This window comes from Osmia bicornis, chromosome 5, assembly GCF_907164935.1.
Source record: "Osmia bicornis bicornis chromosome 5, iOsmBic2.1, whole genome shotgun sequence".
Taxonomy (NCBI): Eukaryota; Metazoa; Arthropoda; class Insecta; order Hymenoptera; family Megachilidae; genus Osmia; species Osmia bicornis.
This window is the reverse complement of record NC_060220.1, coordinates 9,091,359-9,118,005: the sequence shown is the minus strand read 5'-3', so window position 1 is coordinate 9,118,005 and position 26,647 is coordinate 9,091,359. Positions and strand designations below refer to the sequence as shown.

Here is a 26,647-nt window from a genome sequence, read left to right as displayed (position 1 = left end):
AAGCGTAAAATTTTCGCGAGTGATTTTTGTGAGGCTTTTGCCGAAAAAAGAAGAGGCTATACGCTGAAGAGCCACGGCAAAATTTGCCCAGAAGAGGGGAATTACTAATGGCTCTCCATCTTCGGATGGACAGACATTCTGTCAGTATGATCGCTAATTTGTTTTTTCATTTTTCGTTACTTTTTTGTATGTGCCTTCTGCACATTTTACGAGTTTAATACCAAGCTCGTTGAATTACCAAATCGCGATTTTATTTTCCCTATTTCTTTTTGGTTTACTACTTTATTGCAATAAATTATTCTTTTCAGCAATTTCAGGTTCTCATTTTAGATAAGATTAAATATCTCTCAGATTGCAATGGTAATTATATTTTCTGTTTCGGAATTTTGTTGTTGAATTGTTATTTTCTTAATTGTTACTGAAATTGTGATATTAATTATATTTTCTGTTTCAGCATTTTATTGTTGAAATTGTTATTTTATGTTGTTTGGTTTGGGGGGTTTAATATTTTATTTCAGGAAATTATTCTCTTCTTATTGATTTCATATGTAAATCGTTTCTTGTTTTCACATCATATATTCGTATTCTCGTTTCTCGAATTTTATTGTTGAATTGTTATTTTCGTAATTTTTATTAAAATTATCATCTTAATTACATTTTCTATTTCAGCATTTTATTATTGAAATTGGTATTTAATGTTGTTTGTTTTTGAGAATTTTATTTTTTTAGGCGGGTCACTATTGCAGCCACCTCCACGTGGTGTGACCTGGTAATCGATATCGTTTTCTAAACATTTATCAGACGATAATTTTTAGAAAACAATATCGAGCTAAGAGCAACGATTCGGTTAACATAAAGTAGTAAAATCAATTTTTCGAGCGAACATGCTATTTTTTTTATTCTGATTCTTTTTTTCAGAAGGATCTATCGATCATTCTTAATAAAATTCAGTTCTACTGGTATCAGCCCACTACTGCTAGATGGCTGAGCATTTCAATGCCCTATAACCACCCCTATTTCACACCGCATTGAAATCAATAATTTCATTATTAGTTTTAAGATTTAAAACAAATTGCGACAATCGAACACTTTCGAGAATTGGTATAGTTCTAAGTTTCTTTATTTTTCGAAAAAGAAATTTTCTTTTGGAATAATCTGATTCGCTCACTGTTAGATGGCACTAACAGTACCATTTTCTTTGATATGATAATAAAATCCAAATTTTAGATATACTTTTAATTGGTGAAGCAAAATGAAGATAGATTTATAAAAGATTAATAACATCGGTGTATTTAACAAAATAAAAAAAATGATTATTCTTATATATACTTGATAAATTGACAGGTACTGTACTAGTACTATCATTCTGACACACAATATGTAATACTAAATATTACATAAATATGAAAGGCACATGTATCTGTAATTTCTGATTATATCACATTTATGACCATTGAGTGCTATTATTATATACAAAGTTAAAGATATTTCAATAATTAAACAGTCTATGTTGTCATACGTTTGTAAATTCTGTTTGACATTGTGAGGGATTATAATATAAACCAGCCATAGCTTCCTGTAAAGCTCTTAAACATGCAACATGTGCCTTGAATCCTCCTGCCCTTTCTGACGAAGATTCTCCACGTACGTTAGAGACATAACCACGAGCTTGTAATTCTCTCCAACCAGGTGGTATCGGGCCATCTGTTGTATCTTGAATTGGATTGTAAGAATACAAGGGTCCTTCTTCAATTTTTGGCATAGGCATATAATTTTGACTTCCTTGACTTCCAAATTTGATTCCAGTGCTGAACTGAGTAGCTTTGGGTAGTGCTGCCTTTACTTCCTTTTTAAATGCTTGCATAGCAGAGACATGCGTTTCTACAATATTCTTAGCATCTCCTTCAGAAAATGTGAGCTCATCTATCAGTGCTTCTTTTTCACGAACCTTCTTCTTTTTAGCTTCCATTTCTTCCTTGACTACTTCCAACCTTCTCTCTTCTTCTTTCTGTTTCTCTAGTTCTATCATCTCTTCCAATTCATATTCACTCCTGCTAAGTTTAGATTTATTCTTTGTTATTTGTTCTTTGTTGTCCTTTTTATATTGTTCTATCTTCTTATTTGTTTCTACTACATCAATGTTGTTAACTAAATTATATATTATTGTTTCAACTTCCTCTAGATAATCATTATATTCTCTCAGTGTTGCAAAATCCTCCTCCTTTTTATTGAAATCTTTAAGTACTTTCTTTCTTATGTTTATATCCTTCTCTACCATTGGATCCTCAAACAACTGTATACGAAAATTAGCCCTTCTCAAAGGAATTTTACATTCTGGGCAAGATCCTGAACCTTTAAGATCACACAATAAATGTTAAGATATCTGTTACTGAATATTATTTTTGTAACGAAGTAACTAACCTTTAAGAAACAACAAATCAACACAACTTTCACATAATGTATGCCCACAAACGTTTACCATCATTTTTAATGATGGATTTCGATATTTGGTAGTTTTGCATCGTGGACAAGCTTGATCTTCCATTTTCGCAAAATATTTGATACAAATACTAGATTTATAGGAACCACTGATTCCTTTCTTAGACCGACCGACCGGTTAGAACGCGGGCAAATTTACACTATATACAGTGCATGACATAATTTCAAGCTGAATTCAAATTAATTCAATCGTTTTGTACACTTAAACAACGCAAAAGCAACTGCATTACTACTTTTCAAAGACGTAGCAAAGGATTTATAAAATCGTCATTTTTGAACATAACCTATAATTGCAATTGCAAACAGCTCCAAGATGGGTCTGTAGTCGCTGCCATTACGTAGCTTGTGGAATCAAGTATGAAATGCATTCGCGGTCGATAATATCGGAGATATTTATAACCGCAATGTAAAGTAACCAAATGTTTGTTAAGCATGATCTCCGATAATATCTTTACTAATTGTAATATTCGCCTATAACCATTAACAATTATTATCTGCATACATTTTCCCCTATCGATTGACCTAAATGTAAAATCCCGATTTTATAACCATAAATTTATATTATATGATACGGATTCTATTATACTCTATCATTATTCATTGTTTAACTATTTTCGAAGCAATTTTAGTAGATCTGTGACGATTTCTAATTAAAGTTCCATTTTTACTAGTCGCGTCTCGGACATTTATAAATGTAGATGTATAAATCAATTGAAAGATAAACTTATGAAAGAAACGTGTGTCGCATGTTTTACTTTCATGGAAAGAATCGTTCCTCTTTCTGTGATCCTCGATGATCACGCACCGTTACGTGATTACCGAGGTAGAAAGGAAAAAAACAGAGGATCTTAGGGAAGAGAAAAAGGAGCTAAAATCGAGTCCCTTAAGACCAAAGCCGTACGTCTTTTGTGCGTCTCACTTCTAACGATTTGGGGCATCGATTTTCCTTTCAATTCCATCGTGTAAATTGTACATTAAAAAGCTGCAAGAAGGAGATGCAATGCATGTCCATTATACTTTAAAGAACAAAAGGGGGGATGGTATGCTTTGGTGTTCCCCTGCTTTTTCACGGTGATGCTACGAACTCCCATTATTCAACCCCTTTTTCGTAAGACCAACCCGACATTCTGTGAAAAATGTGCAACGACGTTTCGACGGTAAGCGAAAGGTATCCTAAGCTTGCTTTTACACGGCGGCACACGAAATTTCCGAGATTAGCCGAAATCTTGTTCCGAGGAGATTTGCCAAAGTGACAGTACCCTATTTCGATGTTTCCTCGTTCCACGGAAATTCGCTTAAGGATAAAGTTCCATCTTCGGATTTTGAAATTTAACTAAAAAATTGCAATATACTGCTAAAGGAAAAATCTCGTATCAATGGAACGCGTCACGCGACGATCTGATATTCTTCGAAAGTAATCCAATGGTCGAAATACTTCGTTAGCCGTCTTTTGTAAGAGCGACGATCGAAGCGATACGCTCGATTCGACCTTACGTTCAGAAGAAAACGACGACGCGGAAGGGTGCGTTGCGTTGCATGAAATTTGTTACGGTGGCACGAGCCGTGTTAGCGCACGACACGTGTACGACAATGACAACGATCGGCCGGCATGGAATTCGATTCTTGACTAGGGGATGCTGCACGCTTGCCGCTCGCACAAGTGTGGGTGGCTGTAATAGAACTAAAGGGATACGCTTGCGCCGGACGATGTCTACCCCATCTTCCCGTTGACTTCAGGTGAGGGAAAGCGGGGCGTGTGCAAGGACAGATGGCAGGGCGTCTCTCCCGGGCCGTGTCGCATGCACTGTCAGTTTCGCTCGGATATTCGTACACGAGTTTTATCGTGCTTGTTCTACGACCATCGTGCTCCTCGCAGAGAACTAAACTCTCGACACGCTCGATTCTCCTATCTTTCTCTCATTCGCGCGTAACCTCGAATCGTTTTAAATCGTTGACAAATATATATATTTTGTTTCGTTCTTTAAAACTGGCTGATCAAGGAAATCGAGTTGGCCGTCGCTTCGAAATCGTCGGGGCAATTTGATTTGCATAATAGAATACACTGGGGAAAGGAAACGAGACACGATCGGATATATCTTTTACTCGTACTGTTTTACGGAATACTGCTACTTTACCGAGAGAGAGAGAAAAAAATAGACGCTGACGGATTACCCAACGAGCGTATAAAAGGCATGTTGTAGCGGGAAGACGGGAATAGTCGTGTATCGAGGAAACAAGAGGCTATGAGGAAGAAGTATCGAGGACGATTTCAATGCATCCCGACGCGTAGATCCCGAATAGCAAAGACATAATGGCGACATCGAGTGAAAAACCGAAGGAAAATCGGATGCTATCGATTCGTCCGATACTACTTTCTCCTCGATTTTAATTCCGCGCCTTTGTCGCGAGATGCTATATAGAACGATCGTTTCTGGATTATTGCGTCACCGTGGGAGGAAATTAACGCAGCGTAGAAGGGATATCATCGAAATAATTGATAAGTGAAACTCGTGATTAAAATACTTGACACCCGTAACAAATTCTATTTCATCGTGAACAAGCCGAGATCAGTTCTGGTGTACATTTATTCGATACCGCGACGGATATATCGAACAACATCGTGGATCGACTATGAGAGAGAGAAATAGAAAATGAAGGGTTTATTTTTTACCCTCAGTTTATTATTTTCCGGTAAGTGAACCTTCAGTCACGCGTATACGTCGAGTACAGAGATTGTTCTTTGAATATCGTGCAGTGACATGTTTCATGAATTATATAGAAAATTAAAACAGTAAATTAGAGGTAAAAGGGAGAAGAATGCAATTTCTCGTGCACGTTTAAACGTTCGTTGAAAGAACGTTGCTTTCCCCGATGCAAGCTTAGTTATAACCGTAGCACAAGTAATACGATAAAACGATAAGAAATCCTTGGAACATTTTATTGTAATAACGCGACCGAGACGCGTTTCATTCACTCGCGCGATACACAAAAGAGCAAAGCGACAACGGTTCTCGGTGACACCTCACCGCCACGTATTATGAGATGAAGTACTTTCTGAAACTGCAACGCGAAACTTTACCAGCTTAGCTGTAATACATTATGAGACAAAGCGTAGCAAGGTCTGTGTCCGAGCTGAAGAAAGATATATCGCCGTTCTTACCACGTATCACTTACCGGACACTTTAAAATGATTTCTCACCACTTCCGACTACACCGTGTCGCGGTAAACCTTAAAAGTTAATCCCTTCTCCTCGAAGACCGTACACGTACGTTCTCGTAATATACAAACTCGCGTAGAAAGAATATCGCATTTTAGAGGTTAATCGAGAATTCATGAAACTTCGATAACGAACGATTAAACGTGACATGTATTTTCTTTCTTAAAATATTCATGATACGTAATTACGTTTTGGTCAAAGAACGATCCATCCTAATCTGCCAAGCTGGAACAACCCCTTTGATAGTGTCCTCGTCCTTTTTCTTCAAGTGCAAGGACTTGCCCGGAGCACGTCCGATCAGGAGATGTACGAGAATCGGTCGCTAGAACCGCTCGACCGTGGACCGTACTTTGATGTGTCAGCTTCTCGAAATGTCACCGCGTTGGTCGGCAAAACAGCCACCTTAAACTGTCGTATACGGAATTTAGGCGACCGCACGGTAAGTAATATACGCTCGAATAAATACATGTTCAGGATCAAAGAGGATTATCGACTATCGCTAACAATGATGAAAATTCAGTAACGAGACGAGATTCTCGTAATCACGGCAAGAGATTGATAGAATACCGACGCGTGTTCTTGTGCACGAACCGTAAACGAACTGGCATTAAGAGATTAATGCTGGAGGAGAAAGGGGGCGAACGAGCAGACAGCCCAGGTCGCGTATAATACAAAAGAGGGGGGTACAATTTAAGTTGGCCCATCAAGAGGTAACCGTATAACAGTTCGAAGCTTGCTTCGTAATACCGAACCAACGAAAGAGCAAAGTTTCGTTTTTCGCGTCGTTTGTTCGTACTTCGTTCCCCTGTTCGCCGGAGGAATTAAAGTAAAGCAGAAGGCTTTGCTTTGTTTTTTACCGTGCAGTTTTTATTTCGCGCGCGCGCGGCATTCGTCGTCAACTCACTTCTCGCTCCTTGCGTTTTCTCTTTACTTATCTCTTTTTCTCTCACAAAACACCGATAATCCTGTACACGCGTTGTTTTTAGAAATATTTCTTTCTCAACGTCTCGCGAAGTTTCTCGTTGGCGAAGAATCGCGTTATACAGGAAACGTACACATATGTAAAGGTCACGTGGTTCGAGATAAACGCGTGCAACGGGTTTCCATCAAGGTACTTCCGGCGTTCGTAAATAATTTATCGGCCTACGTATAGTTTCGAAAGCTGCGTAGTCCGCTTAAAGTCTTAAACAGAACGCAATGATTCTCTGTACAACCAAGGAGATGTTTGTTTCGATTCATATTTAATTGCGTGTAATACCTTAAGCTGCACTTGAATTTTTAAATGGTCGGTCGGTAGCGGTGGGGTTCTTAAGTAAGCCGACTGTGGTGGCTTTTCATCGAGCGCAGAAAGGTTATCCGTTGCGAATGGTGTCTGATGTTTCTTCCATTAATATTCCTTTGTGTGCTCAGAATGTCCTACCGATTATTGGTACATATGTATGTATCAAATATTAATGTATAATCTGTTTAGAAGTAGCCACGCGTACACGAGGAAACGAACGATTTAACGAGGCGTAACACAACAGATGGTATTAAACCATCAGCAGGCAATCAATGATGCTCGCTGAAGGTGTGAAGTACGACCATTTTACCGGACTCTATAACTACACCGAGTACATCGAATAATGCATATTCAACGGATTCTCCTCGTGTCAAGCGTGTACACGTAACATACGTCTGCACACAGACAAAAAGTTTGTCACCAAGCGGATAACGTTAATAATTATTTACCCGGCAACAATCGGTGTCACGACTGAATCAAATTGATGTTTGCAAACACATCATAGGATGCGTTACAACGAGCATTAATTAGAGCTTTTCATGAAATCGTCGTTGTTCGCGGTAACAATGCATTTCTTGCGGGATCGTGTACGCCCGATTACGCATCATCGATGCGAAATGTACGGCGGACGTTTTTCGCACATGCTATAAATTCGAGATAAATTCCAGATTACAGAGTTTCAATGAATTCGGTAATTTTCAAAAAATACGAAAAGTCATGAATACGGATCCTAAACAAGCGCCCCATTTGGGAGGTGCTAGATACGGCACTGCGTAGTTTCCATCATTTCCATGAAACCTGATACAATGAGTTCGTACCATTATTCTCGGGGGAACAAAAGTCTGTTATTCGAATTAATGCCAAAAAATATTGCGGCATTAAAAGAATACGCAAATTATTCGACGCACAGATAGAAATGAATAAGTCGATCGATCTGTATCTCGATTATTCAACGCATAGCGCCGATTCGATATCAAAGATAGAATCAATTTCGAACGTTACTCGTTCGAATAGTTGAACGAGAGTTTGAATTTCGGCCTTAAACAGTTCTGCACGCAAAATTGCAGGCCGATAAGTGCTTCATTATTTAGAATCACGTTGCAAGCTCGTTCATGTGAAAAAGCGGTGTATTTATCGAGGAAAATAGCATGGCGATCCTGCCAGATTTAAAGATGTGACGTCATCACTGAACAAACCGCCATACGTTTAGAATGAAGTCAGTCGTATACGACATTTTCAAGCGAGTAGTCGTATGGCCGCGTGCTTTACGAATAATAGTTTTAAATGTATTTCACAAGAGAAAATCATGAGTTGTTCCTTTACTGGTTTGTGTTTTCTAATAGTTATACGTTTATTGAACGAGTTTATATCGATGTTTACGTACGATTTATGTGTATCGCATAGGTGTCATGGGTGAGGCACAGGGATATTCATCTTTTGACTGTCGGTATCCAAACATACACTTCGGATCAACGATTTGTGGCATCACACTTTCCTAGAACCGAAGACTGGACTCTTCAAGTAAAATATCCTCAACGACGTGACTCAGGGACCTACGAATGCCAAGTGTCAACCACACCTCCGATCGGTCATTCCATGCATCTCTCGGTTGTAGGTTCGTTGAAAATCCTTTTTTATTCGTTTTTTATTCTTTCGTCGTGTCGATTTTCCTTTCGTAATCTTATCGTTTAATTTCGCTCGTCGTCGCTGTTGTTTCAATGCCAGTAACCGTTCATTTTATTTTCACCCGGGGTTCTATTAGGATCTCCTCTAACCTTTGATCGTGTTATTTCGTTGCCCGACGAGAATCGAGTTTACACGAAACGAGTGTTTCAGCAGTGTTTTGTGTTTCTATCCTTTTTTTTTTTACTTCCAAATTTGTTTCGAATTTCAATTAAACCTGTTTGTTTTCTTGCCTGCAGCCAATTTGTGTTTTCTCGCGCCAAACGAATCTGAACGTAATAGAAAACAACATGGCGTACATTTCATTTCTGTTGCTTTTATATTCCCACATTTTCTTCTGCATCCATGTATTTTATTTCGCTTTGATATTCGACTAAATTATCACGGCGCTTGATTTATGACGGGATTTTTTTATTTTCTTTTATTACACAGAGCCTGTCACATCGATCGTCGGCGAACCAGAAATGTTCATAAACAAAGGCAGCACTATGAACCTAACCTGTGTGATACGTCACAGTCCAGAACCACCGAGCGCCATTTATTGGACCCACAATCACGAGGTACGTCTATCGCATGTGTTTAATCAATCTCTCTGTGGATCTGTATATTTGTATACGTGTTGCTGGTGCAAATTATTTTATGCTCCCTCGTATAAATTATATCGCGATGAAAGAAAGGAAGGAAAGTAGGCCAGCCAGAACGTTATTGATCACCATTAGCGAGAGGACACGCGGTACAGACGAATGTAACTTCAATTCGAAAACGGAACCCGCTATCTCGCTTTTCGTATCGCGTATGCATATCCGGGAATCCGGTTAAAACGATCGATTAACGACAACTGTATGGTACACGGTTTAACCTGTGAATTTAAACAAATTCAATACGGAACGGGAAAAGGGAGAGGCAGAGTTTTGAAGTCTCGTCGAAAACGGCGAAGCGATAACGAGGTAACCAGCAAAAGGGCTGAGGCTAGATTTTTCCGGCCTAGGTATGTGGGTGAGTTATGAACATTGTTCGCGATGCAGAGTCGAGTCAAGTAGTCGTATCGAGCACTCGATTATATAATTTCGTCTAACTAGGTTAAAGGGATATTCGAGGGAAGTTGGAGCAAGGTTAATTTTCCCGTTTACTTTTTCTTTTCCTCCCACGCGCTTGTCTGCGTCTTTGTTTCAATTTGTTTTTAATTTCTCCCTCTTCCTTTTAATGCCTCTTATACAGAGCGCATCGCCGAGCGAATTCTACCGAGCAGAAACGAAATTATTCAAGTCGTAGTTTACGAAATGAATTATTCAATTACATTTCGGGGGGGAAAAAAAAGGAAAGGTGGCTGGTACTGGTGTCGGCGTATACCCGAACGCGAATAAGCTCTCCTGAGTCTTTACAAATTTACGCCCTCGTTGAATTTTGATCACGTTCAAATTTCAGGAAATAGTTTTCACAGCTACCCTCAAACTTTGCCTTTTCGGCTACCCCGAATCGTGATATTCAATTTTCTATCATCGCAACTCGTCCTTGCATTATTAACATTTTATCCTTATTTTTCGAATTTTCAGTCTTGAAAATTCTTACGATTTGTTTTTGAGACACCCTCTGTACTCTATAAGAAGGCAATGTCTTATAGGATGAATAAAACAAGCCTTTCTCTTCAACGCGCACCTAATACCCTGCACCTTTCCCTAATTCTCTCCCCAGTTACTTTATCTTTTTCTTCTTTTCAATTCCTTTGCATGCACGGCCCTTTTGTTTTTCGTCTTCTCTACATTCTGTTCTACGATTCTACTTCCCCTCCCTTCCCCATCGTTTTCTCTCTCTTGAATTATCTACAGTACTATTCTTTCTCTCACGCAGCTTCCTCTCTCGCAGGTGCATTGTCTTTCACGTCCATCCTTCTTAAGGGTGTCAGTTCTCTTCTGGCAGCTCAGCTCTTTGTGTACCACCGCGTCTGTCTTTACAATTCCCAGCCTTACACACTGTCTTTCACTCATTTTTATACCCTCGCTCTTCGTCGCGACCATTATCTCTGTCACCTTCCAAGCTACAACACGCCCACTTTCGCACTATCCTCCACAGCCAGGCACACACAATTTTCCAGCGAGTTTTCCTCCTCGTTCAACCCTCTCCTTTTCTACCCAGCAATCCTCTCTCTCTATTCCTCTCTATCGACTTTACACGCTCTTTGTCGCTTCATCGTGTCATTCCTCTTGCATCTCGTTATTTATCTCGCCTTACTCCTCTTCAAACCCTTCCGTATCGTTTCAGTTTTGTCTCCCTTTCACGTCATTTCTTCCATCTAGGCAGTCAACACCTACCCTGCACTCTCTCTCTGGTTTATATTTTTTATTTTGCTATTTCTAATCCTTTCCTAGCAGTACGGCTTTATCTGTTCCCTTCTTTTTTCTTCCTTTTTTTTTGTCAGTCAACGACCACAGCAACCCTTCGACCTCTTCTTCTTGTCTCCGTCAATATTTTTTTTTTCCTCACCGCTTTCTCGGTTCTTTCAATTATTTCTACCATCGCCAACCCTCCTTCGGCTGCGCGCGGATTCAACGAGAACCACTCCATTTTTTACGCCAATCCGACGAAATGATTTTTCATCTCGCCGTCGTACCAACGTGTAATCGTTCCCGATTGAAAAATAAATGTTCCTGCGCGAGATAAATTTATTTCTCTGCCCTCCCTCTCCTAAGGGGTTGAATGATACATGGGTATCGCTCGGTTGACCAGGATTGGGTCATTCCAGGCTCGATCGCCGGACATTTTGCTAAAAAATCCAGATAATTTCGAAGGACGTAACTCCAAATTCCACCCTTCGTCGATAAAAGCTTCGTTGTTTTTTACCCCTCGGCTCGATATCGTTTCATCCCCCTGTTCTACGAGACAATGAATTAATTAGCCGATAAAAAAAGTTTTCATCCCTCGTTCGCGCTTTTTTCTTTCCCTGTCCCCTTTCTTCTTTCACTTTGCTCTTTTCGTCTGCTTCGAACTTTCCCATTCGTTTTTTTTTTTTTTTTATCTCTTCCCCCGAACTTGTCCTTTTGTCGTTACTTCTTACTTCATCCCTCACCGACCCGTTTCCATGGAGTCTCTCCGTCCGGATCGAATCGGTACACACCGTGGCACGAAACTTATGAATCAATTCCTTAATCACTCGATTACACCCGGCGTATCCATTTATCAATGTCCCGGCACTCGGGTCAGCTCCTTAGCCTATTATGTTCTTGGTCAGTTCGTTAAACTTTGCCGTGAACTTCGTCTAAGAGCCACGCTGCTGTTTCATTTATTTCCGTCCGACTGGCTTTCCTACTTTCTTGACGACGTTCCTTTTATTAGTTAAACATAACTTTTCGGAGATCCTCTGACGTTGCTTGTCTACTTTCTTCCACGCTTCTTAGGCTCGTTGACGCGCTTCCTGTCGAGGAAAGTTGGAATTTCAATTTCCCGACTAGAGTACATAGTTTGTTAATTTACACACGGATATCAACTCGGCAGCCGAGTACGACTCGACCCGAGGTACGGGTACCCGAAATTTTCGGATATACTGACATCCGTCTGACCGCACACGTGCATATTCACTTACAGATTATTCCATCCAGAGTTTCTACGTTAATTTTAATGAAATTTCATATTTGTATTGCGCTTAACTTGTTAGGTAAACTAAAATGTACTTAGGTAGGTAAGCAAAATTTATGACGATGTAATTTGCGAGTACTCCGTGTACGCAAGCACATACATACATACGTAAACGTGATTAAATTTAATATTTATCGACGCGAATGAGAATATACGACGAATAATTAACCGATCCTGCTTTCTGTCCTATTTGCCTGGAAAATATGATTTTCGAATTGGAAAGAAAGAAAAGATGAAATTTAAAAACCGATACCGTGCAATTAATTTAATAAAGCCACCGTCGTACGAATGATTTCAAACATAATCGCATATCAATATTTTACATTTTATTCCTCGTTTAATTCTACGTGACTCATTTGCTTGCTGACTATGGGGAAGTAATTGGACGGCAGGGAAATATTGATTACCAAATATGAATCAAAAATTCAATTTCATTTCAAAAATATCCCGCTTCAAAATCTTCGAATTCAACGGTGTCTGTATTGTTGCAATTAAATAGCCGATGTGTACTGTACGTTTTTTTTTTTTTTTTTATTTGCAATATTCAGTTTTGCAATAATCTGGAAACAATATCTGCTTTTCCCGGGCAAAGGAAAGTTAATAATTTAAATAAATTGAAAAAATACATAAATGATGTATAGCACACAAACATCCCGTATTTATTTTAACCGTTCGTAGAGATGCATTTTTTTCACACGCCATCAGCAAACTGGGTCATTTGTGTTATTTTAACTTTTCAAAAGTCTGCAAAAATTCCAGATTTTCACTATTTTATTTATATAATTGCTCGTTGAGTCAAACGATCCAAATTCTTTTCTGTGGAAATAAAAATTTAGTAGGAAGATCTGGTTTTGCTGATAAAGGGTTGAAAATGGATATTCATCGTCAAAGTATAAAGTATCAACGTTCAACAAAATTTCGATTAACCGTATGACGCATTTTATTTTATAAAACGATAAATCCGATACCTATCATTGACTGTGTGTCAAATTTCCAGTGATTAATTCTAGCGAATTAAACGAAGTTGCATCTGAAAACTGCACGTGCACTCGGGTGCACGTAAGCCCGCTATTGCATATAGATACAGTAGGGAGCTTAAAACGGAAAGCCCTGTAGCAACAACGGAATAAAAAAAAAAAAAGCAAGTTCCTTCGATTCCAGTTTCCATTGTCCAAGCGGTTTGGTCCAGTTCGGTTGTTTGACCACGGAAACGAATCGACTTTACTTGGCAAAACGTATCCGTTGAAATAGCTGAAACGATTCCCATTAAATTCCCCGCTGTTATTGGCGTTTATAAACATTCGGAGAATCCGCGTTGAACGCGCGTGTAAGCTCCCAGGGAATCTGATCGATGCACCGCAATCAAAAGTGGCCCCCTTAGGTGTGTGCACGGCTCGTTCGTACAAAATTTCGTCCACTCAAGTGAGATTAAGGCGATAGCCACGTTCGAAAGTTAGTCGTAATATTGAAGAGAAAAAAAGAAAGAAAATGTAAAATTTCTTAGACTCCCCCGCGAGATTGAAAACAAATCAAGGAGCCTCCACTGCACCCAAGTGCAACGGTGCATGGGTGCATCGATGAAAAATAGGCACTGAAATTTCCAAACGAAAGACTTTCGTATATTGGAAAAAAAAATAGCATAAAAGTTCTTAGGCTCTCTCTTGGTTCGCCCAAGATTGAAAGCAAATCGTAGACCTACATTGCACCCAAGCGCATCGGTGCATCGATGAAAAATAGGCTCTGAAATTTCCAAACGGGAAACTTTTCAAGAAGCCTACATTTTCCATCCGAATATTCTGAAATTTCCTTTCTTGAAATTTCATCGTTCTTCAAACATCGTTATTATTAATATCCAATTAAATCTTCGGGTAATTTCATTTGCGATCTTTGAACTGTCTGCGTTGGATGTTTAAGCACCGCCCACACGAATGTGCGGATATAGCCAATACAGCGGAGATAAGATGACGGGATGCAGTAGGTCAACGTGTATGGGTCAGAACACTTGACTGGCTTGCTCTAGGATACCGTAGAAACTTCGTAGATCGCGATACGGCTTGCACCGAGATGAAGGGTTGGCTCGTTGTAGAACGATCTGGATTATCAGTGAATCAGGTTGCCAGGGACATTTGGGAACGATCGCAATACCAATGAAAACCGGGTTACATCGGGTGCGGTGGTTAATGGTTTTTTTTTGTAAAGTAATAGAATCGCAAGGATTCGATGGGTTTCCAGTGTCGCTTGATTACTGGATAATTGGTCCGGGTCATTGCTGGCTGTTATAGTGAAAATAGGTTCACTGGTTATGAACAGAATTTGCGTTTATTCAAATAAAATTATTAGAAAATATCACTTGTAATACATCAAATTAAAATTTGAAGATTAATAAAAAGTAACTGCATAAACGTTTCATTAATATTTTCAATGCAAATTGTTTAATTCTTTATTAAAGCAATTAACGTTTACCTTAGCATTGTTCATTAGTGCATAATGTATATGTATGTAATTTATAATGTTTCTAATTATTGTAACATAGGTTGAAACTAATGAAACGTTTACAAATGAACTACCATAGACTGAATTAACAATTGAAGGTGGAATATTAATCCTCTAAATCACGAGTGCCATAAGCTAAATGGCATTAATAATAAAACTCTTCTAAAATTTAATGAAACGTGTAATCAGGATAATGTTTCATCGTATAAAGGCTTGATTTATTACGATTATAACTTGAAGAGAAGACTATGCGGGTGATTAGGAAGTCAGTTTAGTGTGAAAACTTTGAACAGATCAACACACGAGAATGGATGGTTTAAGCACTTGGGAGAATTATTAGAGAAACTTGGATCGTCTTATCTGTTATATGTCAGAATGTACTAATAGAAAATTATGGATCGCATCATTGAAATCATGATGATTAATTACTCTTTCGTATGATATGTTTGTTAGTTATTAATTAGGAAGTTGTTGGCAGATTACCTGGCTCTTTGACACGTTATAATAGCGAATCGAGATCGACTGGTATTTCCGTAGAAGTGTGTGCAAGCAATCGTGAGTTTCTGTATTCAAGACTGTACACGTTCACCAGCGCCAGACAAATGGACGTACATGGTACGTTGACACAAAACAACGTGGTCAATACCGTCTAACAACGGAGTGGCCACTGGTCTGATCTATCAATGGGTTATACTACTTTATGGCGACACTCGGTCGTCAGTAGTAGTCCCTTTCATTGATCAGACGTATGAGCTGAGTTGGTGAATTGTACCTAATTTTCTTAATTTTTGCTTGCTTGATTACAATTAAAAAGTTAATAATTAGCAATCTTAAAAACATCAATTGAACAATGGTAAAATAATCAAATTATTTTTATTGAAGTCCGCTGCACTTTTCACTGTGCCAATGAAATTGAGTAATTATTGTTAACATACAATAGCCATTTGTTTCCCTCTAAAAAAGGGCAACGATTTTTCTCTTTTCAATCCGAATTAATTAAATCATCTTAATTCTCTTTCCATTCGAAAGAATTGAAATCGTGTGTTTTCTTTTTTTTTTCGTCGAGCCTCATGGTAAAAGCAGCAGTTAAAATTTCCTGATTATAGAAGGGGTAATACACGTATTATTAAAGGGTCCATTTTCCCAAGCTTTCATCCGTACGCATTAATCGCTCCGTTTTTTGTTCGACAGCAGAACAAACGTTGAAACGTTGGGGACCCGGTGAATATTTGAAGGAATCTCGGTCGGCGAATAAAAATTTTCTTCTGTTCCCGCGTACTCTGCGAACGTGCCTCTCCGAGTGACGTTAATTTACGTCTTTGTATACCCGACAGTTGAAAAGCTACTGTTGCAAGAGCAAATTTACCGTCCCGTGGAACATTTTCTTCGCACGGGTTGATGATTAAAAAAGGAAAGAAAGGGAAAAAGAGGCGAGCACGAACGTGTCGCGTAGGTATCTTTGCGAGGCAGAGATATAGACATTGTTGGAAAGGACAAAATAAACGGTGGAAAATAAAGGAAATTTCAAGTCGAATGGAAATTCGCGCCACTTGACTCGATATCGTTTTTTTTTTCGAATTATTTTCTGCAGTGGCGTTACTAGGTGGGGGATATGGTGGAGTCTGGCCCCCCTTCGTTATTTTAGAGCTTTAAAAATTTTAAGATGCTCTTCTAAAATTTTGCGAAATTCAAGATATTAAACACTTGACCCTGTTAATAAAGTTAAGGGAGCTAACCCATTTCATCCAAAAATCCATTTACCCCAGTGGTGACCATCGTCTTCCGCTAGAAGAACCTCCCCTTTGAAACAAATACAATTAGGTATTCATGAGTTTGCAATTTTCAGCAAATTGAAACAAATCTAAGCGTAAACAATTTCACTTTGTTTCTAATGCAATTAGAGCTTGCCAGATGCATTAATATCTTGAATGTATAAACTGTGATATTCGAAATTTCGCGAGAAAATTGTTCTGAGAATTTTCTACTTGCTGAAATTGTGAGATGTGTAAATTTTTTATCGTTTTTAATCATTTGCACCGTTACTCGTTAATTGCTTCGCTTCGTTTTCCTTGTTTCTTTACACTTTTCCTCGTTTCACTGATTTTCTTTTATTTTATTGTTATTTATCGACTTCAAAAACATCTCGAAAGATTTCTGATTTAAATACGATTGTTTTATTACATTGGGAATTAACAAGCTGAAATTTAAAAATAAAATAAAATTATACTGTTATAATTGAAGGGTCGGTATTAATACAAGTAGAATATTCCTTTACCTATTTTGAATATTATCGCGAATAATTGAAATATCCTCTTGACTGTAAGGAGCTTTTCCACTGTACTTGAAAGATTTTGGTTCTTCAAGGATTCTCAAGAATGGTTCTCCCACATCCTTTATCCTCTTCAATATTTCAGGAGAGAAACCTCTTGCGATACAATTTTCACTGATATTCCAATGGACTTGCTATTTTTTAAATACAGTTTTCTATTCTATATCTTAATTAACGTGTCACAGGTCTGATTGACAATTTACTTTGAAATATTTTGAAATTGCCAATTTGTGTGTTAAAAAGACCATCTCATGTTTTTTATTTTGAAAAATGTTTACAGCTACGTACAGTTTCCATAGAAACCACCGTGCCAAAAAAAAATCTAATCATCCTTGATAGAATTTTCAAAATTTATCGTCTGAAAGATGGAAGACCTTTCTCTCTCCTTAATCCACTGTTTCTCATAAAACAATCATCATGTCGGGGCCGTGATCAATTAGCGTCGGAAAAATATGAGAAAGAGTTTCGCGGAAAAGTAGAAAGTTCGCGTTTTCCTCGACTTCAAAGTGTATTAATTTCAATTTTCATCCGGATACGATCGTTTTTTTTTTCTTCTTTCTTCTTTAGCGAGTACCTCGGCCCACTTTCCGGCAACGTGAACTCGAATTGGCCGACCACACGGCACAGAAAACGAATCTCTGGCAAACGGCGAAAAGGGTTAAGGCCTTTTTTAAACGCAATTATACTATGTAGCCTTTTCTTTTTCTTTTTTTTTCGCATATTTTCATAGCCGACGGATTTTCCGCGTGTCTTTCAACGCCCTCGGCCCCATTCCGTACACATATACACATTTTTCATCCACCGCTCCGCGCTACCTCACCCCGGCCACCCCTTTTATTTACTACGACTTCCCCTCTGCCTGTTCTCTTTTTTTTCATTTATCTACTCACTGTCGTTGCACCGCGTTTCACCCAGCCCCTCCTTTTGTGCGAATATTTAACTTAACGACGATATCAGTTTTGTCGTGCTTCGCACTTCTTTTTTTTTCACCCGCGCGCTTTTCTCTTCCTGCTTTTCATCCCTGCGCTTCGCGTGACGCTCTTAACACTTTGAACCTTTTCACCTTTTTTTTTTTTCAATGTTTCATCTTTGGATTCCTGGAATTTTTGTGTATACCTCCGGTGAATTGTAATTAATCAACTGTTTAGAATTCTCGCGATTTGTCGTAGGGGAATGGAAACAGATCGCGTTATTGCTAAGTAATTTGCATAAAATTATTTGGAGACATTCGAAACTGAATTGCGAATGAAAATAGGAATGTCTGTTTCTACTATTATTTCGGAATCTCTCCTATTTGTCTAGAAAATGAATACATTATACGGTAGACACATTTGTCACAGTTCACTGTATGCTTTTACTAGCGAAAGTTTAAATTTCATTGCTTGTGTATTTACTTATCAAGTTAGTGCGCGCATACATCGACTGCTAACTGCATGCATTTTACTGCAACGGAAACAAAGGAAGGAATGAAAGCAAGAAGGGTTAATATTTTATTAAAACACACTTTTTTAAGTCTAAACGAATAGCTTTAATCCTTCCGTAGCAAAGGAGCATTATAATGGCCATTAAAAACAGCAAATTACTCGGCGAGGAACAAACAAAGCGCAAAGTCTGTTCATAGTAAAGTGCACACTCGCGTTATCGCTTTTCCCGGTCCAGCTGCGGCCGTTTTTGGTCAGTTCTCTTGTGGTGAAAGGATTAAAGCTATCTGTATCATGCTGGACACTTTCAGTTAACTTTCTCACTGAATTAAACCATCGATACGGAAGTAAACTTGAATAACTCCGGTTTCTGCTTTCGACCATCCAAAGTACCGTAATTTCATGTTTCATTTTAGGAAAATTTTGTTTTTCTCTAAGAGTTTCTCACAGAAGAGTCATTAGTTTAATTGCTTTTCACTTTGAAACCCGCGAATGCGTTCGGTATTAAAGTCCAAACACTCGGTATATTATTAAATTACGTTCCTTAATTAATACAGTCAACTTTGGTATTTGAAGCTGTAAAATTTGAAACTTGGAATTTCGTGCTGCAAAATTTGAAACTTGGAATTTGAAACCGTGAAATTTGAAACTTGGAATTTGAAACTGTGAAATTTGAAATTTGAAGCTATTTATTTTTTTTTATTTGATCATCCGTAAGCAGATTGGAAGACGTAGGTGTGAGAGGAATAGATGGACGGATTACGTAGCATAAAATTCGACACTTCCTGTTCAGGGTTGGTTATATCAGGGTTACGGGAGACGAGGAACGTGTCTCGTCAGGTTTTTCACATAACTCGGCTAAACGAGCACAGTTCTGTCACTAGCGCGGACGAAAATTTCATTTTCCTTCAGCTAGCTGGCTTTTCGACGATATCAAAATTCCAATCGCTACGTGTGCCGGACGAAAAATTGATCCGAATACCATGGTAGAGGAGCATTTTCAGAAATTTCAACGCTCTCAGTTCGGATGATCGAACGGGGGCTAGCTTCGTGTTTCGAATACGAAACGACGTGCTTTTTCTCAGCCTAAAAAATATTTCTTCTCACGGCACGCGTACACACACACACACACACGGTTTTGCTTTTAAGGGATATACGCATAAGAACGAATTTCCAGAATATTGCAGTCATATTTGACATTCGATGAAAAAAACTTGCACATATATTGAGGCGAAGTGTGTTCCCTAAGAATTTGAAGGGTTTTCACGGCGAGGGTGGATACAAGATCAAATTGAATAGTTCGAATACTTTAGCTTCGTATGCATGCGGCTGGAAGAGCTGTTTCCTCTAAGATGAAACTCTCTGCTTCAACGCGATGTCTCCCATATAGAGTTTTCCTCCAGAGAGCGTGTAGAAAATGAATTTTTCTGACTGTCTTTTAGTGCTGAAAGTATCGATAAAATAATGCATGGACAGATTTCGAAATAAAATTGCAAGGATTTCAATGGCCGACATAATAGAAACTCGAAATTTAAAATAAAATAAGATTTTTAATATTGAAATTTCTTTTATTAATCTTCGCAACTTTAAATCGATAAATATTAATTTAAAGTCCAGAAACCATAAATAAAAGTATCAAATTTTCAAATTTATTTTATCAATCTCTGCAGGGTAGATTTAATAAAAAATTTTAATTAATGAATATTATTATGGATTATAATTTAGAGTGCAGAAACTAAAAATGAAAATTTTTAGCTTCTTCTCTAGCGTAAAATTATTAAAAGTTATAATTAATGGATATTGTAATCAAGAGTTTTCAAATGAAAAATTTAACGTAAAAATTCTATATTGAAATGTAGCTTCAATAAAGAATAATAAATCGCCCGTTTGTTAGTCGTTATTACAATACATTAACGAAATATGAAATTGTAAAAATGAAATGTCGGTGTTTTTAGCGATTTGCATATCTGAAATACGAGGTAATATGTACATCGTTGGTTTTTACCAGAAGTGGAAATGACATCATAATACATCGCATGGTTTATTCGTTCAGAAACAACTGTGGATATTTCACGGGCATTCGCTTTCGTTTCAGTTTGTTTAACAATCACAAACTCTTTAGAAAGTATTTAAAATGGTTTTCGTCGATAGAATTTAATTTGATTGGTTGATCGAGGACCATCGTCAAATTCACAGACAACTAATTGATGCATCGAGTACCATTTGGGTCATCGATGCTACCAATTTTATTGTTGGTCGAATAAAAATAGTCAATTTTTATCATTTCCATAGCAGTTTCATTTTTATACAAATTTTCAAATTATCGAAAATGGAGATTCTATTGTTGCATCGTCGAGTATTCAATTTAACAGTATTTGATAATATAAAATTACCCGTACAATACCATTAACGCCGCATCAATTTCAAGCTTAAGGTTTCACGAATACAAATACAAACGTTTCATTAATGTGCTTCATAGAAAATGGTTGGTTGTCAGTTACAGCAAACAATGGGTCAGAGGGAAATTCGTGTATTGTTCTTCCAGGGATTTCAATCAGAACTTTCTGCACCGATGGCTACCGGCAATTTATTACAAAATCTGCAGAAGATTATAGCTAATGAACGCACGCTATGCGTAATTCGTCGGCTAAAAAAAAATGTAGACAATTTTACAATTATTTCTCAGTTTAATAAATATAGGTTTCTCTTTTTTTTTTGTACCGTATTCTGATTAACCAATTTATACTTCCGTGCTGTCCGACGTTGAAAATTTTTTAATTAATAATTCAGTGTAGTACTTTCGTGAAATATAAAAATTAGCCGGTCGGGTGAATTATAGAAGGGTTACACGGAAGTCTGAATTGCTCGCGTGAAGCGTATCGTAGAGAAAATCGCGCGAGGAGAGGCCGCGACGAGCACGGTTCTCGAGCAGTCTGGGTCAATTAACTTACAAACGAGAAAATACTCGAGAACGCACAATGCCGGTGGAAAATTTGAATAGTCATGAGAACCGGCTGCTCGGCTTCGCGTAACGCTTTAACACGCTACAAACGACCGGAAGCTAAGCTTCCAACGGAAGAGGAGAAGCCGCTTTGTCGTCCATTCTGCCCTTCGGTTTGCCGTCTTTTCACACCTTTCCCGATCTACAACGATAAAATTTATCAAGATTGATGGAAATCGGTCAACCATCGAAGGGTGAATGTTACCAAACGATCGGCGATTCTGATCAAGATTCTTATCTCATTTTATACTACTGTAACAATTTTATTTTTCGAAAACGCGATAGCTCGTAATTTTTCCTTTTATAATCACAAAAATCAACCGAATTCGTGGAAATGTTTAGCGATACGTATTCGATGCAATCAAGAATAGATGGTTCCGAGATATTTATCACGGACTCTCTGGTGATAAATATTCACCATTGTAGGGGTAGAAATAAAAACAGAATACAGTTCGTCGAGAAAAACGAGAAATCGCGTGAACATTGTACAATGGAGTTGAATTAAATCCTCGGTAATGGATGCATCAATTCAGTTGATTCTACTTTGTTAGACATTCTACCGAGCGTTTCTATATAATGAAAAAGCCTTTCCGCGTAAACGGGGACAGCAGCCTTTCTGCAACAACTGATCCGCGATGGAAAGTGACGTGCACCATTGCACCTACTGATCTTCATAGATAAAATGCAATTTGCGCGGTGCAAATGTTTATAAATAAATCGTTTCTACGCTTCGAATATCACCGTATTTGAATGGAATAATTTGGATATTCAAAACTTTACAATTTCGGATTATTTCGAATACCGGTAAAGTTGGAATTTCAACGTTCGAATACTCGAGTATTCCAATATTCGAAGCATTTCAATTTCAGATCGCATCAAAGATTCGAAGCGATTCGATTTGAAATTTTACAAATATTTCTACCTTCTTCTGTCAATACCGACAAATGGTGTCGCGTTTAAGGAAAGGGTTAAAGGTCAATTTCACGGTGCAACGAGAAAAGAAGGGAAACAATCGTTCATCGCGTGCAACACGTCGAAACAATGAAATACAACTGTCGATACAGGAAAGGAAGGTTCAACCATTCGCGAAATCTAAAGAGTCCTTGGCATCGTGTTCGATGATCGTTCTATCAAAGATCACAGAGATCTTGTCGTTTTATCGACTCCTTCGAAAACGCCCGTCCCTTTTCTTACCCTCGCTTCTAAAAGGACCTGTTATTTGCCACTCCAACATCCTCGGTTTTACTACCATCCTCCTTCTTTCTTTTTCCCCTATTTTTTTTTCCTTTTCTTTTTCATCTTCTTCTTCTTCTTCTTCTTCTTCTTTCCATCCCTTCAATTTGTGTGCTTCGAGACAGTACGAGAGTCGTTCCGATAAGTAAAAGAAACTTTCGCCTCTTCGCTGTCCAACTTACTTCCAAGTACTCTCACGGCAATACACGGTGTAGATATTAAGCTGAAAGATCGATTTCTTGAAACTTTTGGCGAGCATCTTCTAACGATCGAAATGGAAATCGACGAGAAGTTTCGATGACTTGTTACGAGCAACGATCGTTTTTATTTAGCGACATGGAAACGAGAGTATTTTTAATTGAACGAATAGTTTCATAAGAGGATTATCAGTTTGGAGATTATTAAAATATTGATAATTTTACTAATTATTATTTTAACTCGCAATTATGAGAATAATTTACAACGTTTCATATTTTCAGCAAAATAAATTTGTATATCGTTAAAAAGGGAAACATAGAGCATTTTAGTAGAGTAACTGCGCCAACCAATTAACACTTTATTTAACGTACCTTGTGCAATTAGGAACTTTGGTTTTAATGAAATTTGCAGAACGTTTTTCACGCGGTGAATGAGAATCACGTTTCCCTGAAATTTCTCTTTTCCACGACAACGCGAAACGTTCAGTTTTACACCTAAGCTTGTGTTTCCTGAATTTTTTTTCTTCCTCTTTTTTTCCCCCTCCCAATGTGTTGCATTTAAATCCCACCGTTTTAGTTTCGAACAACGTTCGAGTAACAGAAGCCCGGTGTATCTATTGTTCGTCGATATCGCAGTTGTTGATGAAAAAAGAAAAAAGGTGGGGAAAAAAAATTCATACACGCTTTGAGATACGCGATATTTGCGCGAGAAGGCTAGAATTTTCGCGACACCGAAAGCCTCTCGTCGATCAATCGGTGGATTCATCGATCGATCGGTAACACGTCAGGAACGAGCACACGTGCAAACTTCGTTCCCTTTTCAATTCGATTCAGAAACAATCGACGCTACGAAATCGTCGGACGAACGAGAGGTAATTTCTGTTTGCGAAACAGATTTATATAGGTTCTATTAAAAGAGGTGTACCTGGAATTGGAGTATTCGAATAGGAATTCTTTATGAGAATAATTCGAATAATTCGTAGCATTCGAATACTAGAATATTCGAAATTTCGAAGCGTTTAGATTTTGAATCGTACCAAATTCGTAGCATTCGAATACTAGAATATTCAAAAATTCGAAGCGTTTAGATTTTGAATCGTACCAAATTCGTAGCATTCGAATACTGGAGTATTCAAAAATTCGAAGCGTTTGGAATTGAAATCGCACCGAATTCGTAGCATTCGAATATTGGAATATTCAAAAATTCAAAGTGTTTAGATTTTGAATCGTACCAAATTCGTAGCATTCGAATACTACAGTATTCAAAAATTCAAAGCGTTTAGATTTTGAATCATACCAAATTCGTAGCATTCGAATACTAGAGTATTCAAAAATTCGAAGCCTTTAGATTTTAAATCGCACCGAATTCGTAGCATTCGAATATTGATAACGCTGAAATTTATCGAGCATTAAAATATTCAACACTTTTATTTATTTCTATCGACCAATCTCGAGCTTGAAATTTTTAATATTCTTTGATGATCAGTAATGAACCGGAAGTCGTAAACTTCCCGGTAAGATTTGTCGAGAACGTAAAAAGAGCCCCTCCCATTTCTCGGCAGTGTAATTACACCAAGCTCGTGCAACTTTTCTTTCTCAGCTTTTTTTTCCATATGACCGAACTTCGTTTGTTGCAACGAGTTTCTCGTTTTTTCAAACAAATGTTTTTTTCATTTTCCACCATACTACCATAATTATTTCCCGGCTTTCCGCACACATTTCAGCCGCGATTGAACGCGAAATCATTTCCCCTCCCCACCATTCCGCTTGTTTGTCATTAACATCTGTCCGCCCCGGTAATTTATGCTCGACGTGCAGTGACACGATTTATTTTTCAGTTAGACAACGATGACGAATACGGACAGCAACGATCGCGATTGATTTCAAATATTCCCCGGTGTTTATCGATTGTTTTATCAATTGATAAGCTTTATTCAAATGTTAAATAAATTTTTTTCAGCCTGCAGGAATAATATATTATCAATCGCCAATTACTTTATTGACGTCGCGGTTCTAAATTAACGAATTTTAAAACGAACAACCACAACTAACAAATTCCAACAAAAAAATAATAATCTATATTCATATCGGTATATAAAAAAATTTTTCCTTAAAGTATAGTTTTCCTATCGTTGCTAATAATCAAAGCAGCCAACACCCGGTTGAACAACTCGAAGAAAAAAGAAAGAAAGGAAGAAAGAAAGAAAAGTCCAGTTCATTAAAAGCGTCTCGAATGGTTGGTTCGAGTTTGGAAAAGGTCGCCAGTTTCTCGCTGCAGTAATACCGGAAGTTCGTTCGAAAAAGAAACTACCCTGTGCCACGGACTTTTCATTATGTCGCGTAATACTCTCGACGCTGTTCTCCCTGGCAAAGCGCGCCTCTTCTTCTCCTCAGTTTTTTCCTTTTCCGAAATGCTCTCGACTTTGCCGGTTACGCTGTTTCCTGGAAAATTACCCTCTGTTTGTCGCGTGGAAAGGATTCACCGAATATCTCCGGATGCTCTTCAGTTACCTACCATTGTGTATCGTAGATGGAACGGGCTGAAACCGGATAATTCTGAGTTACAACGTTCGCCCGATGAGATACGGGTCACTGATGTAATTACCGTTACCAACGAACGGACCTGGTATATTGGTATAGCACACAACGGATTACGTTACTCTCTGATGTGGACATCAGTCGGTCGTAATCACTCGTTCGTGTCAGAGAAATTAAGGAACGCGAAAATGAGTCATCCATGGAAAGACTTGTACGCTTAATGAACCTCTTGACATTGATATCCCTTATGCCACCAGTTCATGGGAAAAATTAATTATTTAAAAAAAAAAAAAAAAAGGAACCTGACTCGTAACGAGTAACCAGATATCATGGGTAACGTGGATTTATTACACACCATGGATCAAACTAACAAATTAATTGTTATAAAAATTCTACTGGTCTCTTTCTCTTTTTCTTTTTCTTTTTTTTTCAAAGTTTCCCTTTAGCAGTAATGCGCTGTTCCGAGGGAAATTTACGCATCGGAACGATATCGTTTGCAGCCGTAACCGGGGGCTATCTCATCTTGCTGCTTCTCGTTTGGCAAAAATTACACGGTTAATCTCGTAGAAACGTGGTGTGTACCGGGGTTCACGACGTTGGAATTTAAACGGCCAAGCACACGGTCCGGAAAATGATACGGCGAAACGAAAGAGGGGAGAGGAAGAGGGTGCACAGGGTGATTGTATCGATTCTGGATAGAATTTATGGTTGCCTTGATAACATTTACTTATGGCTTTCGAATACCGCGTTTCTCGCGGAATCGGTTCGAACCGAGATTCGGATGCTACGCGTCTACCGAGTTTTAAATTCAAGCATATCCCGTGGGATGTTTCGAAATCTGAGAGTTTCGAATTTTGAAAGTTTAGAAATTCAGGAGCAGAGAATTTTCGAAGTTTCGAAATTTGAGAACTTGGAATTTTGGAAAGTTGGAAATTCGAGAACTTAGAATTTTGTAAACTTGGAAATGCAATACCTTAGGGTCGTGGAAGTTCAGGAAGCTTGAAATTATGAAAGAAGCGTTTAATTTTCTTAATTATCAATTAACCAGGGATTAGCAAGGAATAGCCGCATTAAGCGTTGGTAGAGCGGCAAGAGCTGCGTTAAATAGGCAAACCGTCTAGTA

General features: G+C 38.1%; 3 protein-coding genes across 3 annotated transcripts in view; 1 reads left to right on the top strand and 2 right to left on the bottom strand.

The window, feature by feature from the left end:
- The window catches only part of LOC114872355 (protein Wnt-1-like), a 45,851-nt gene extending 39,831 nt beyond the window's left edge, over window positions 1–6,020 (bottom strand). The window contains exon 1 of the mRNA XM_029179462.2: window positions 5,906–6,020. Within this exon, the coding sequence (XP_029035295.1) occupies window positions 5,906–5,928 (23 nt within the window). The 5' untranslated portion in view covers window positions 5,929–6,020. The remainder of the gene's footprint in view (window positions 1–5,905) is intronic.
- LOC114872357 (CDK-activating kinase assembly factor MAT1) lies at window positions 1,103–2,799 on the bottom strand. Its single transcript, XM_029179465.2, has 2 exons — window positions 2,422–2,799; window positions 1,103–2,352 (listed from the first exon to the last, which is right to left on the bottom strand). The coding sequence occupies exons 1-2, from the start codon at window positions 2,543–2,545 to the stop codon at window positions 1,514–1,516; spliced, it is 963 nt and encodes a 320-aa protein (XP_029035298.2). The 5' UTR covers window positions 2,546–2,799; the 3' UTR covers window positions 1,103–1,513.
- The window catches only part of LOC114872359 (SPEG neighbor protein-like), a 32,832-nt gene continuing 9,527 nt past the window's right edge, over window positions 3,343–26,647 (top strand). Inside the window, exons 1-4 of the mRNA XM_029179469.2 lie at window positions 3,343–5,190; window positions 5,987–6,156; window positions 8,404–8,614; window positions 9,115–9,242. Of these exons, the coding sequence (XP_029035302.1) occupies window positions 5,151–5,190; window positions 5,987–6,156; window positions 8,404–8,614; window positions 9,115–9,242 (549 nt within the window). The 5' untranslated portion in view covers window positions 3,343–5,150. The remainder of the gene's footprint in view (window positions 5,191–5,986; window positions 6,157–8,403; window positions 8,615–9,114; window positions 9,243–26,647) is intronic.